Genomic DNA, 14,128 nt, shown 5'->3' with positions numbered 1-14,128 from the left:
ACTCCCCCAACACCCTCACCCCAGCCTGGAGCCCCCTCCTGCATCCCAAACTCCCCCAACACCCTCACCCCAGCCTGGAGCCCCCTCCCGCACCCAAACTCCCCCAACACCCTCACCCCAGCCTGGAGCCCCCTCCTGCATCCCAAACTCCCCCAACACCCTCACCCCAGCCTGGAGCCCCCTCCTGCATCCCAAACCCCTCATCCTTGGCCCCACCCCAGAGCCTGCACCCCCAGCTGGAGCCCTCACGCTCCCCAAACTCCAGCCTGGTGAAAGTGAGTGAGGGTGGGAGAGACTGAGGGAGGGGGAAGGGAGCGAGCGGGGGCGGGGCCTCGGGGAAGGGGCGAGGCAGGGATGTTCCCCCTTTGGGCAATGAGTTGGAAAGCCTAGGCCCTGGGGGTTGATACCCGGGGGGGCTGATGCCGCAGCGCATGTGGGGGCAGAGATGGGGGGAGGCGTTTGATGCCCCAGTTGGGGGCGGGGTTAGTGTGTGTGTCTGAGGGGAGGAGTCATATTATACGCTGATCGGCAGGAGACGCTTCGCGGGCGGAGCTCTTTGGGTTGCTGGCGGCCACCATAGAGCAGGGAGTCCCAGCCGCCCTGGGTCAGGAGTCGCGATAGGGAAGGTACCGGAGCCGGTAAGGGCCGCTCCGCCGGCCCCTGTCCCCCCCCCCCCCAGCTCTGACCCGGGCGCGGGCCCTTCCCACCCAGGCCCGGCCCCAGCACGCCCCCGCCGGCCGATCCCCCCGCGCAGGCGCGGGCCCGGCTCTGGCGCGGCCACTGACAGGGAGCCCCCTCCCCGAGCGCCCAGTCCCGAGCCTCCGCGCGCCCCGGCCGGTTCTGAGGACTGGGGCCCCGCCCGGAGGGGCCGCGCCGCGCCGCGCCAGGCAGCCACAAGGCCGCCCGGGGGTCTGAGTGCGGCCGCCCCACGGACGGGCTGGAGATCGGTGGCGTGGGCGCTCTGGGGTCTGGGCCCCGACCTGCGGGCTGGTTTCACGCGTGGGTCGTCGCACAGCTCTCTGCTAGTGGCCACATCCGCAGCCCTCTGAGCCCCTCTGGCTTGGGAGTGTCAGTAGTCCTCTGTAGTACAGCAGCACCCAGGGGCCCAGCCGCGCTCGGCGCTGTACGGACACATAGTGAGAGACAGTCCCTGCTCCCAGGAGCTTAGAGTCGTCAGGCGACACCGGTAAAGGGTGGAGGAATAGGAGTGTGTTTTTAACTTGGTGAGGTTGTGTAAGGGTAGGTGGGAAGCGAGTGGCAGAGCTGGGATTGTGATCCCAGTTCTCCTGTGTCCCAGTCCAGTAATCACTAAGCTGTCCATTGTGTGTACCGCAGTGCAATGTAGGGCTGAGTATTAGCCCTGTATTCTTGAAGGAAGGTAGGAAGTCCTTTTGTAGGTTGCCCTGTGTTATGCTGAGTCCTGCCTTCCAAAAAAAAACCCCTCCTTGCACGCTGCAGTGGCTTTGCAACTGGCGTTAGAGCCATTCCAGTGTCTCCCCTTTGGGTTCCTACTGCCTGATGTTTATTTTTATTTATTAAAATAGGCTCAATCTAGGACAGTGAGAATTAGGGGAGAGAGAGATCAGGGAATCCAAACAGAGGAGCATGTAGTATAGTGAGGGCTTCTGATTTTAGGTTTTAATTGATAAATGCCAATAAAACACACCCTCGATTTAAAAAAAAAAATCTGTGTTTATCCAATCGGCACTGGAAATGATTACTCAGTTCATGCTGACTTCACCCCTTTCCCAGTGCAGTTTGTTTATACAGGCGATGCTTCCTGTTTTGTAGCTAAGCACTTGTGTACACAGAGCTGTAATGTGGACTGCAAAGGTGTGATTTCTGAAGTGCAATAACAGCACATTAATAGGCCCGTGTAGACCCTACTGGTGCACACTAAAGGTTCCCTAGTGCACTGTGCAGTGCAGTTTGAAACAGTACTATGTGTATGTACAAAGAGAGCCCCAGAAAACCCTGATTTTTGGACATCTACCTGGAAGTCAAAAATTGCTAAAAATAAATTCTGAAAAATGAAATTAATAAGCCCAGAAAAACAGAAGCCCTAAGGGTAACCTAGTGTGTGTGGCACTGAACTAGCACTCAGGAGACCTGGGCTTAATTCCCAGTTCTGTCATTGGCTTCCCTTTCTGTGCCTTATTTTCCCTTCTGTAACATTGAGCTAGGGTACTGACCTCTGTAGTAAAGCACTTTGAGATCTAAAGACAAAAAGTACAATGTAAGAGCTAGGTATTGTTAATTCTAGGAGGAAGTTTTGAGATTTGGGTTGAGTAGGGAGGTCTGTAGGAAGGGATTTCAGGTTGACAGTGTTGGGATTGTAAAAGAGGGAGTTGATCTTATTAAAGGGGGATTGGGAATGCTGTTATCAGGCCAGTAGTTGGGTTCTGGCTGCTGTTACTACAGTATCAGTTGTAGCTATTTATAATGCCTCCATCACTACAGTAGCTGGGCACCTGTGTTTCCTGTGTAGATGACATATTGCTGCCTCCTTTAGCAGTGTCTGTATGATCCATCAAGAAGATGAGACAGATTGTTTTAATTTTGACAGCTGGGTATCTCAATACAGTACCTTCTCTTCCCTCATGTCCCTGGTGGACGGGGCTTGTCTGACCTGCTAGGCCTAGGTTCCCCCATTCCTAGAGTACTTCCCTCAGGACACTTTGCAACAGATTGTGGCTAAGAGAGGCTTCTGGGAGTGCTGAGTGTCAATAGCAGCTGAGACTTGTTGCTATCTGGGATTTGTCAACTGCTCCCCTCCTGCAGATAGTGTAGGAATTGATATGACTAATGAAAGAGATCTTGAAAGAAGCCTGAACTTTCTCAATGACCTGAGATGTTACTTCTAGAACTAAATAGAACGCCAGATGGTGCACTCTCCCTGTGAATCCAGCTGATTTAATAATTTCACAGCTGTCTGGCTCTTCCTACAGCAACCAGAAGAGGTAGCTAGAAGACTGTTTCCTTACTTTGAGGGTCATTAATCCTGTCCTGGACACAGAGAGATAAAGTGTGCAGAAACATCATGGAATTCTGAAGGCTCTTGGTTACTGACTATCCTTGATCTTGTCTATCAGTGTAGGGCTCAGAGCTGCGGTTTTGCCTTCAAGCCTGAAACAGCAGATTGGTGTCCCGAAAACCCCTCCTATTGCGGAGTGAGACACTGTTGTCCCCAAAAGGCCCCCAGTGCCAATTCATTTGACCTGAATTGATTTCTCAGCCAAAGTAAATGGAAGGTGCCTGGAAGGCCTGTGAGATTGTAACCTCTTGGCTGGATCACTCTAATCCAGTTTATTTCGGCCTTCCTTTGTTCTGCTGACATAAAATTTGGTAGCATAACTACTCCACTGGCTTGAGAACCAGGGATGCCCATGTTCTGGAGTGGCAGCCTCTTCAACAGCATGGTCCAGGGTCTCTCTCTTAGTATTGTTAATATCTGGCTAGTCCAAGTGACGCACTCTCCATTATTATTACTTATGTTACTGTAGCAGCTAGAAGTCCAGGTGTGGACTTCATTTCGCTCTCTATACAGACCCGTCCTTTCCCCAAGGAGTTGATATCTAAGTATAACACAAGAGCTAACAGGTGCATTCAGACAGATGGGGGAGTACAGGTAAACAGTGAGAACATTGACCAGCATCTTGGGTCAAGTGTTTTGTAGGCATCATGGCAAAGGAGCGTTCAGAGGAGGGATTTGAAGGTGGATTACACATTGGTTTTGTGGATGTTTATGCAGCGAACCTCCCAAGCATGTGGGCACTGGGGGAGAAAGAATGAAGGTGTTTGAAAATGTAACAAATGGGCAGTGGGTACTGGCATCAGGGACTGATCGAAGGTGAGCACTGACAACTCAGTAGCTAATGAGAGCTGATAGGTAGAGTAGGGATTGACGGTGAAGGGCCTTGAAAGCGAATGTCAGCAGCTTATGTTTGCTGCCCTGCAGAAGGGGGAGCCACTGGAGGATTCAGGAATGACATAGGTTAATGATCTTTGCAGCTGCATTGCCAATATAGAGTCAGGCTAAACAATGCACTGTTTGATGTGCTGTGTCCTGCTGGGGTAGCTGGTTGGGACTACCGACTGTCCTAGGTATTGGGTGTGGTCTCTAGGGGACTGGCTGCAAGACCTTCCCTTGACATACTCGTGGGTACATGTGATGTCCTCCCTGGCCAGGCTCAAGACTGTAGATTCTTTTATAGTGTATTTGTGCTTCATTGCTCTAATTTAGATTGTAAGCCCCTCCTAGCAGGGCTTTCTTTGTTTTTGCCTGTTAAATGCCAGGCAACAGCAATCAACACAGGGCAAGGAAGACCTTGAAAATGTTATTCAGATGCCACTCACCCCAGCTGCTTCCCTGGTGGTGGCCCGTGGTCCCTTTCTTCTCTCTCCTAATGATTGCTATTCCCTTCCCCGTCTTCCAGTGATCTAGTTTGGAGGGAAGAGACCTCCTGGCTGCTTTGGGGTGGTGTTGCTTGGTAGAGGGGCTCCTTTACTAGGCGGGAGACAGGGAGCCCCAGGTGTACAATCTGCTCCTGTGTTGATTGCACTGAGGAAGCAGGAGCCAGCAGAGAGCCAGGTAAGGCGGCTTCAAAGAAGCCCCCAGCTGCTGTCCCAATCTCTAACGTCCGTGTGGTCCGTGAGTGCTCAGCATACTGGGGGGGGGGCGGCTTGGCAGCTCTACCTGCCTCTAGGAAGTGCCTGCTGCTTCCCTCTCCCTCATGTGCCAAAAGTAGGCTAAACTGATCTCAGTTTCACTCCCCATGACTAGTATGCGGAGCTGACCATGAGGGTTTTTCTGGAGCCATGCCGGAGAGAGGTGCCTGACAGAGAGTCTGATAGAGCCTAAAAGGAAAGGGGGCAGAGCATGCACTTCAGGGCATGAGAACAAACATATAGCTCTCTGTCTTCCATGAGCCGCTTTGTCTGCTGCTGCTGGGGGGAGACTCTTTCCACCCCAGAGCCCTAGGATGCCTAGGGAAATGGTCATGTGATCTGTGCTGTATAGCCCCTGATCAGATCCCCCCTGGGCCTCTGATAAATTAGGGTGAGCTTAGCATGAGAATGGCAGCAGGTAGCATGAGCTTCAGTAGATTCCACAACAGATTAACAGTCACAGCATTAAAGAAATTCTGATCAAGCAGCCTGCCCTGTAATGAAAGGGGAAGGCCTTTGGTGGAGGAGAGGGACAAGAAGACCGTACCGCTTGCTAGCTCCAGGTACACTGGGAATACCTACCAGACTCCCCTTCTGCACACACTTCAGCTAATCAGTGGCCCTGGTTACACATAGGCCGAACTAAGGCTGGAAGTGGTTTCAAATCTGATGTCTAATACACGTTGACTGGCCTTTGGGGATGGGCCCCTGAAATCAGAGAATGCATCCATGACAGAGAACTCTGCTAGGAATAATCATTCCAATTCTAGCATGGATAGGGCAAAGCATGGAATGCAGATACTTCCTATGTCTGGCCTATGCTAATGAGTGTTACAGTGTCTATTCTATAGAAACTTGTAACACAGATCAGATTCTAGAGCTCAGTCCTAACTCAGTCCTGATCCTAAAGCTCAGTCCTAACTGTGTTCCAATAGCCAGTGGACTATGGGTGAGTTTGGAATATTACTGTGCTATGTGTATTGCAGTAATATCTAATCCCATTTCCCAAGAATTAGGGAAGCTTTTTTCCCATTTTGCAAGCAGGGGCAACTCCTGTACTGAAATGCTGAGTGAATTGCCTGGGGTCGCTGACGGAGTCATTGTCAGAATGGGAATTCAGCACTTCATGATTTTGAGCACGAGACCACTTATTTCACTGTTCACAAACTGAAGCAGAATTCCAAGTGAATTTCCTTTTGGGCCTTTGAATGATATGGAAGTGAGAATAACATGCATTAGCTAAATCAGATAATGTAGCAGTTTGCCTTGTTCTATGTTACCGCATCTCTTTTGAGTTTTCCCTGCTCATTTTAACTCTGTGTATGTATTGACATCAGTATGTTCAGTGAGCTTACAACCCTGTGAGTAGCTTAGCTTGAATGCCCTTCTGTAGCTAAATGAAACCAAACCCAGACTGAAGACTTAAGTATGTAATTTAGATCCCTTTCCTGTAACTGAGGGTCCTCTGTAATGAGAGTATGGGAAGAGCTCAAGCCACAAAGTAGAGTCACATACTGGAACCTGGGTTAATTTGGATTTTTTAATGAATTCCCAAACACCCCAGCTCAGCCCTGCTAAATGCTATTCACCCACCAGGATTTATTTTATCATTTTACAGGTAGGCAAGTAGATTGTGTGGCTGGGTTGGTGAATTTCCATGCTGACGTTGCAAGACTGTGCTAACCCCAGTATACATCTCTTCTAGAATCCAGAAAATGAAGCTAAAGGAAATTGAGCGAACAGCTGTTCAGGTGTGGAGTCCAGCAAGCAACCACCCCATCTACCTAGCGACAGGTACAGCTTCCCCTAGCCGTAGGTTTCATGTGAGAATGAAAGTGGGAGCCACACAGGTGGTGTAACCATCCATTATATGCAGTGCAGAGAGACAGGACTATCTTATATTCCATCAAGAACCACTTGAATTCTTTTTTGAGCTGATTAAAGTGATATTGGCAAGATAAATATCAGGATCTATTTTTTAAAAGGTGACTAGTGACTTTTGGATGCCCAGCTTGAGACCTTGAAGGAGACTGCTTTTCAGAGTGTAAATTCTCAGACCTTTCTGATGTAACGTCTTAATGAGCCCATGTAAAGCGTAAAGGCACCTGGCATTGGCTACTGTCAGAAGACAGGATACTGGGCTAGATGGACCATTGGTCAGACCCAGTATGGCTGTTCTTATGTATAAATTTGGACAACTGATCACTTTTTAAAAATCTAGTGCCACATATTTTAAAATGACTTTGCACTTTATTTGACTGCATAAACACCTCCAATTATTCAACGTGATAGGACCTTACAAATCAGGCGCTTGCTTTTCACCATGTATTTCTTCTCACTTCACTCAGTTGAGACGCTGGACCACAGACTAATGTTCTCTTTCAGTATGGTCAGTTTCATTTCCTGGTCTTCAGACGCTATTGCTTTTGCCCAACACTGCAAAGTGAACACTCAATATGAAGTTGTTGTCAATGGAATTCCATGCCATTTCTATTTGCATTGTTCAGCCCCCAAACTTTAGGTTTCACTGAAACACTTAGCAATGTCCTTTTAATATCTGATTTGCAGAGTTTGCAAATTCCTTGGATTAGCAGCAGTACAGGCTGGTGTAAATGAGGAGCTGATGACCTGACATCGCTACATTGTGACAACAAGCGAGCTGTGTCTCCTGTCTAGGACAGTCTGGGCTCCCATCTTGTCTGCCTTCTTGCCTATTCACTCTCACAAACTTTCTTCGGTTCTGGTTATCAGGGCCTCTCTACACGACAGACACAAGCAGGTCCGGGCAACTGGCTAAAGTTCAGTTGATTATAAGTATGGCTCCAATTTGCAATCTAGACTGATCCTTAATTGTGTTTTGTAACCAGGCTACATCCATGGTCAGCCCAGGAGCACTGGCTGTAGTCCCTCTAGATCAGGAGTGGCACAATTTCATAGTTTGGATCACTTTTCTATAGGGTATGTCTCCTGTGCACCTCCTTTCCCATTGGCAATCAAATAACATTCCAGTGGCAGCTACAGCACTTGCTTGCATGGGAAAGTTACATTAGGAAATTACTCAATATATCTTTAGCTGCTTTTATTTGAATGTAGCAGCCGGAAACAGGGAAGAGAACCAGCACCACATTAGCAGCCAACTCTCCATGGACCATCAGCAAGTATTTGAGAAGCCCCAGTTAAGGAACCTCTGGTGTGAATTAGATCTCGAAGGTCTGACCAAGACTTTATGAACACAATTAAGGCCCAGTCTACAGTACAAATTGGAACCCTAATTGTAACCAGGGTCCCTGAAATAGCTGCATTAGTACAGAAGACAGGGCCTTTGTGGGTGAGGCTGGAAGTATTGTAGGGAGCGGACACAGGGACTTTATTTGTGTTGTTCAAAGGGAAAGGCACATTTCATTAGAATTCTCAGGATCAGAATTTCTTGAGAAAGATCTGATCTCTTTTTAAAGCCTTTGTCTTAACGTGTGGTTCTCTAAGCTGTATGTGCAGGCAGAATGCTCCCACAACACCATGGTAATGCTGACCGTCTTTAAAGAATTGGCTTATTTTGCCTTGCAAAAGCCTTGTTCTTTCTGTACCCGGGGCCCATTGAGAGTTCTCACCTGTGTCCCCTCTCTGCGTACTTTTGTGTAGGAACATCTGCTCAGCAGCTGGATGCCTCCTTCAGTACAAATGCCACCCTGGAAATCTTTGAGATTGACTTCAGGGACCCTTCCCTGGACATGAAGTGCAGAGGAATCCTTCCTGTTTCCAACAGGTAATGGCGCTTCCTGCTAACGTGTTGGTACAGTGGCTGGATCTGACTAATGACCAGTGCAGGGCGAGGCGGGGGGGGTTGGGGGGGGTTGTTCAGATCTTCAGGGTGAAGCTGATCACATGTTGGGGCCTGGAAAGAATCCTGCCCAGCACCAATCCTCCAATGCATGCTCATTGCACAGCTTGGCAAGGTGGGAAGAGTTTGGCAACTCATCTGTTCAGATGTAGGACCATGGTACATCCACATTGATCAGTGGGGAAATCTGAAGGTGCCATAGGGTGGCTAGGGGTGGGTGGGTGAGTGGTGACTATTGGCCCACATCCCATGTAGTATTTTGATGAGGATATGAAATTAAAAGGTCATGAGATGAAGTAGTGAAACTGGGCAGGAAGGGGCTGATGGTAAACCTATTCACCAGATAATTTATTAATAGGCGGCAGTCCTGGGGTTCAGGGATATTTACACCACAGAGCTACAGCGGTGCAGACGCCCAGTGTAGATGCTAACGCTGATATAAAGCAGGGCTTGCGGTGGTTCCACATATCCTGGTTTCCACCCAGGATATTTTCACAGAATTCAAGGCCACAAGGAGCAATTATGACCATCTAATCTGACCTCCTGTATAACACAGGTCAGAGAATTTCACCCACTGATTCCCACAGCCAGTTGGGGCAGTGTATTTAAACTGGGTGTTTAGATTGGTGTAGCTACATCAGTGCAAAGTCCCTAATGTAGCTGTGCTTGTACTGGGCTGACCTTTGCAATTCTCCGCCTTGGAAGGTGTTGGGGGGGAGGCACAGCTCTTGGGTGATGAGGACCCATTGCCCTCTGAGAAAGGGAGCTGCCCTTTGAGATGGAGGGTGATGGGATACCACTTGGGATGTCTGATGGGTGTGAGCTGGGAGCATCACCCCCTGGTGCTGGGATTCTTAGCAAAAGTGCCTGTGCGTGAGTTAGCATGAACTGACTCATGTCAGATGCTGTTGCTCTGCCCTGACTTTACTCTGGCCAGGTTTCTCTTTTCTCCTTAGGTTTCACAAGCTGATCTGGGGCAGCTTTGGAAACGGGCCTTCTGATTCCTCTGGGGTGATTGCTGGTGGAGGGGATAATGGAGTGCTAACGCTATTCAGCGCAACCCAGATTCTGACATCAGGGACAGAGCCTGTGATCGGACGGAGGGAGAAGCACACTGGCCCCGTTCGAGCTCTTGACTTTAATCCTTTCCAGGTGTGCAGCCCGTGAAATGCTACAGCTGCCTTCTATCATGACCTGGCGCAGCCATCCTGGCTTCCACACTGACTAGCTCCCTTGTTCAGAGGGATTATGTCTTGAGTGGACAGCCTGTAGACCGGAGCAAAGAAGGGGCTGCTTGTAAAGGCACTCAACTGGGACTCAGGAGATCTAGATTCAGTGCTCCAGACTCCCTGTGTGACCTTGTACAGATCACTTCATCTCTCTGTGCCTCTGTTGCCCATCTGTAAAACTGAGATGCTAATACTCCCTTTGTCTTGTCTAGTTAGACAGTTAGTTCTCTGTGGCAGGGATACTCTTAGTATGTGTTTGTACAGTGCCTAGCACAGTGAGGCTTTGATCATGTTTGGAGAATCTAGGCCCTATTGTAAGACAAATATATCATAGTCTGAATACTGAGGTGTCTGATGGTCACAGAGACCTAGATGCCAGTTCAGGGCTTGCCTCAGCCCTTGTGGATGCCCTGCACCTTCCTGGAGCTTGGAATGCCTTTGGCTCTCGGCCATTGGACTGTGTTTAGTTGGACCGGGAAGCTTTGGCATTCTGCCCCTTGGCAGGGTGTGCTGGGGGGAGTCAGGCTGTACACGTGTTCTGAACATGCAGTTTACTAGGCAAAAAAAGTAGATGTGATCCACAGCCAAAGAGGGGAGGACTGGAAAGGAGTCCGGGACCGTGACTAGTCATAACCTGGATAATTCTTCTCTGCTCCCCAACACTCCCCCTGCAGACCCAGTGGAGTACAGGCGTCATTTCTAACTCCATCCTGTTGTCACGGTGCACTGTTAAATAGCTGCCTTTTCCCACCTTATCAATGGCTGCGTTTCAGAGATCCCTGTTTGTGGTCACTCTGCCCAATCTGCTCAGTATTTTGGGATCCTTTGGGGTAGCAGGTGCCAGAGATATAAAATAATCTTCTCCTCCCTCACCCCAGTCCCTAAGGTCCACTTGGGGTTCCGTCTCCTTCCCCTTTGTACTGTGGGCACGTTTTCTGGGGGGGCCCACTGCCCCAGCAGGGATGCTTTCTGGGCTGGGCCGAAAACCAGTGATGTATGATTCCACTTAGCTCACACCTCCTCTCGTTTTGTTTTTTTTTTTTATTGTGGTTAGTCTAAGGATATCCGTTCTCTGCCCCCATGGATCTCGTGAGTGGAGAGATAACAGTGCTTTTGCTTTCCCTGCAGTGTAACCTCCTGGCCTCTGGGGCCAACGATTCTGAAATTTACATCTGGGACTTGAATAATTTCAGTGTGCCAATGACGCCAGGGGCTAAATCTCAGGTAAAGGGGCTTCTCTGTGGTCAGGGTCCTTGTTCACTAGAAGTGCTGCGTCCCTGGACAGCTACCTGAGACTGGAGGGAGCGGGGAGTGATCCCACTCCAGTAACAGCCAGGGATCCATCTGATAGGTGGGGCATGGAACAGACCCAATCAGTCACTGGGGAAATAGATCAGAACCTAAGAGCAGGCCTCTTTTCTGGGAGATGGCAGAGGTGGTCCATGTGGCAAGGGGGAGGTTGTGCGGTGTTGGTGGGTGTGCTGCTGGGCGGGGATAAATTCTCTATGGAGACTTTGCACTAGGTGGATTTGAATGAGATAACCAATCAGTGTGTTACATCCTCTAGCTGGGCAGGTCGGGCTCTCCGTAATATGCTTATCGGGCCTTTCTGGGGAAATAAGGGTTCTGCTAGCGATCTTGAGAGACACCAGAGGCTTCGATTAACGTAATACCACAGCGCAGCCAACAAGCAATAGGTGGGGCGGGGCTCATCTGTCACTCCTGGATGGTGTCCCTTGGCTTTAAAGGGGAAGCAGCCCTTTCCAATAGTGATTTATAAGCGAGCAAGCTCCCCCTTGTGAGCAACACAATTAGCTGTTGTCATTCACTCAGTGAAAAGACTGCTGAGCCTCTCCTGGGACAGAACACCCTCCTTTCCTGCCTTGTGCATTATGATAGGGTGAGGGGAGTTAGCCCTTGATTCTGTGCGCTCCTGAGATGCTGCAACAGGTCCTCTTCTCATGTGCGTTCTCTCACTGAGGTCTCTAGTCTGCAGCCTAATCTCCGTATATCCCAGGCTGCTGAGCCCTTCAGCCCTGTCTGATTGCATTGCTTCACGTTGGCATTAATCGTGTATGACACACGTGGCCGATACAGACTGTGGCGTGGAATCCAGTACATGCTTCCTAAACTTCATGGCCTTTCCTAGGGAACGTTCCCATTCAGAATGGCGTTTTCCTTAGTGTTCTCCACCTAAAGGCTTCCCCGACCCTAGCCGGTTGCTGTCAGTGCTGCTGATCTTTCCTACCTGATCAGCAACTCACTCAATCAGTGATTGTGGCACAGAATCTATAGATCCTCTGGGAATGCGTCTGAGCCCTTAGTGCACTCTGAGTCAAGCCAGTGATGGGAACCCCATTCTCCCACACGGGTATAATGAATCTGTGGCCTCTCTTACCTCGTCAGCCTCAAGAAGACATCAGCGCGGTGTCCTGGAATCGTCAGGTGCAGCACATCCTGTCCTCTGCTCACCCCAGTGGGAAGGCCGTCGTGTGGGACCTCAGGAAGAACGAGCCCATCATCAAAATCAGCGACCACAGCAGCAGAGTGAGTGGGGGAAGGACTGTGGGCTGGCCTCCCAGGGCTGGCCTCTCAGTTGCCCTGCAGCCCACCAGTGCAAACAGGCTGCATGGGACCCTGGGGGAATAGCCCCGGAGCAAGAGGCCTTCTGTGCAAATGGCAGGGATGACTCTGCAGTACCTACCCCTCCCATGGGATGCACCTTTGCACGGGGCATCTGATGTGCAATGTTTATCAACGATGTGCAAGAGAGCCTGGCCGGGGCATTCTTACACCTTAGGGATTCTGTGCCACTGCGGTGGCCCAGAGGGTCCTGTTGTTTGTCCCTCTTAGCATGCTGAGGAGAGAGGCAAAGGATCAGATGGGCCATGGGAACAAACTACCTGCCCGCTCCTTAGCGTGCTCCCTCCAGATCAGTTTTGAGGCACACAGGCATGTGGGAGGTGTGTGGGGAATTGACGCTGCTGCTGTGCTGTACATGGGGTGAACACAGGGCAGCACTCTACTGGGCTGGGAACCTGCACCTTCCACCACCACTAGGTTCACGTTAAAGCAGCGAAGGAAAGGAATAAAGTCACCAATCTGTCAGAGATCAGAGGAGCTGCAGCCAAATGTCTGATGTTTCTGTATGTCCCATTGCTGTTACAAATGTTTCTCTGAGGAGGGGAGAGCCAGATTCTTGTGTGTCTGGGCCAGCAGTCAGGTGAACATATGACCTTGCCGGGGTGAGATGTGTGCTACAGAGGCAAGTCTGGGATCTCCATCTACAAGGCAGATGAGGAAAACTGTTCCTTAAGCAAAGATTGTGTTAGAAGCTCCATGGCTGGTGAAAGAAAAGAAAAAGTCCCTGCACACTAACCAAGTGAGAAATGAGACCCTTTGCCTAGGGTGCGCTTGCCCTGGAGTTTTAGCTCATTCCTAAGAGGAGTGTGGTCTAGTGGACTGGTCAGGGTACTTGTGAGTTTTAATCCTGGCTCTGCTACTGATTTCCTGTGTGGCCCTGAGCCAGCCCCTACATATGTCTGCTTAGTTTCCCCATCTGTGTAACTGGTGCACCAATGTTTACCTTCCACGTGGGGGTGTTACGAAATTTAGCTGGTCTCTAGTGCTCTGGAGAGTTAAGTATTAAGTGTTATGTCTCTGGGCCACCGAGGGCATGTCTACACTACAATCTTAAATCGACCTATGTTAAGTCAATTTACAGCCATTGCAGGTTACATGCAGTAATTATTGTGGTGGCTAATGTCCACACTACCCTCCTTCTGTCAGTGATGTGTGTCCTCACCAGGAGCGCTCCCACCAACTGAAGAGGGGGCAGTGTTGGGGGCCAGCTGTTCTCTGGGCTTCTCGCCTCCAGCGGGGAGATTCATGCCCAGAGTCCAGTTGGTTGTCATGCTCTCAGAGGGGGATCCAGAGAGGAGACAGCCAGGCTCCCAGCCAGGAGGGAGCTGGGGGGGTCAGCTGGGCTCCCCGCCAGAAGCATGGAGTCAGGACCCCAGGGGACAGCAGGGCTCCCAGCAGGGAGCCCAGGCAGCAGCTCAAGCTGGGAGCCTGGGTGGCAGCCCAGCTTGGAGCAGAGACCTGGCAGCAGTCTGGTTGGGGACCCAGGTGCTCAGCTTTCCTGTCAATTTCACAGCTCCAGCCCTGAAATTGACCAGACAGCCAACAGTCTACACAGACACTGCATCGCCTTAACTACATCAACATAAGCGCTACGCCTCTTGTGGAGATGGATTTATGATGTCATTGTAGTGGGGCACTTATATGGGCAGAACAAGGCTGTAGTGTGGACACTGACATAATTAGGTTGAGGTGAGCTGCCTTACCTTGAGCTAACTGATTAGTGTAAACCCAGCCTTCATTTGTTGTCAGT

The 14,128-nt window shown here is 50.2% G+C and overlaps 1 protein-coding gene across 8 annotated transcripts in view; it reads left to right on the top strand.

The window, feature by feature from the left end:
• The first annotated feature begins 514 nt into the window (after positions 1-514).
• Positions 515-14,128, top strand: part of SEC31B (SEC31 homolog B, COPII coat complex component) — a 39,962-nt gene continuing 26,348 nt past the window's right edge. For 2 of the 8 annotated variants that reach the window (XR_012159925.1, XM_073352907.1), the window contains exons 1-6: positions 515-638; positions 6,374-6,462; positions 8,308-8,431; positions 9,463-9,658; positions 10,864-10,959; positions 12,142-12,282. Coding sequence is in view for 6 of the 8 variants with exons in the window: in XM_073352907.1 (XP_073209008.1) it covers positions 6,384-6,462; positions 8,308-8,431; positions 9,463-9,658; positions 10,864-10,959; positions 12,142-12,282 (636 nt within the window). In the remaining 2 variants the exon portion in view is untranslated. Of the gene's footprint in view, positions 639-1,142; positions 2,961-4,436; positions 4,592-4,636; positions 5,232-6,373; positions 6,463-8,307; positions 8,432-9,462; positions 9,659-10,863; positions 10,960-12,141; positions 12,283-13,922; positions 14,068-14,128 lie in introns of those variants that run through there. The other 6 variants (XM_073352908.1, XM_073352909.1, XM_073352911.1 and 3 more) reach the window with 6 other exon arrangements.

Source organism: Lepidochelys kempii, chromosome 7 (genome assembly GCF_965140265.1).
Source record: "Lepidochelys kempii isolate rLepKem1 chromosome 7, rLepKem1.hap2, whole genome shotgun sequence".
NCBI lineage: Eukaryota > Metazoa > Chordata > Testudines > Cheloniidae > Lepidochelys > Lepidochelys kempii.
The sequence above is the reverse complement of the archived record's forward strand: the minus strand, read 5'-3'. Positions and strand labels throughout refer to the sequence as shown.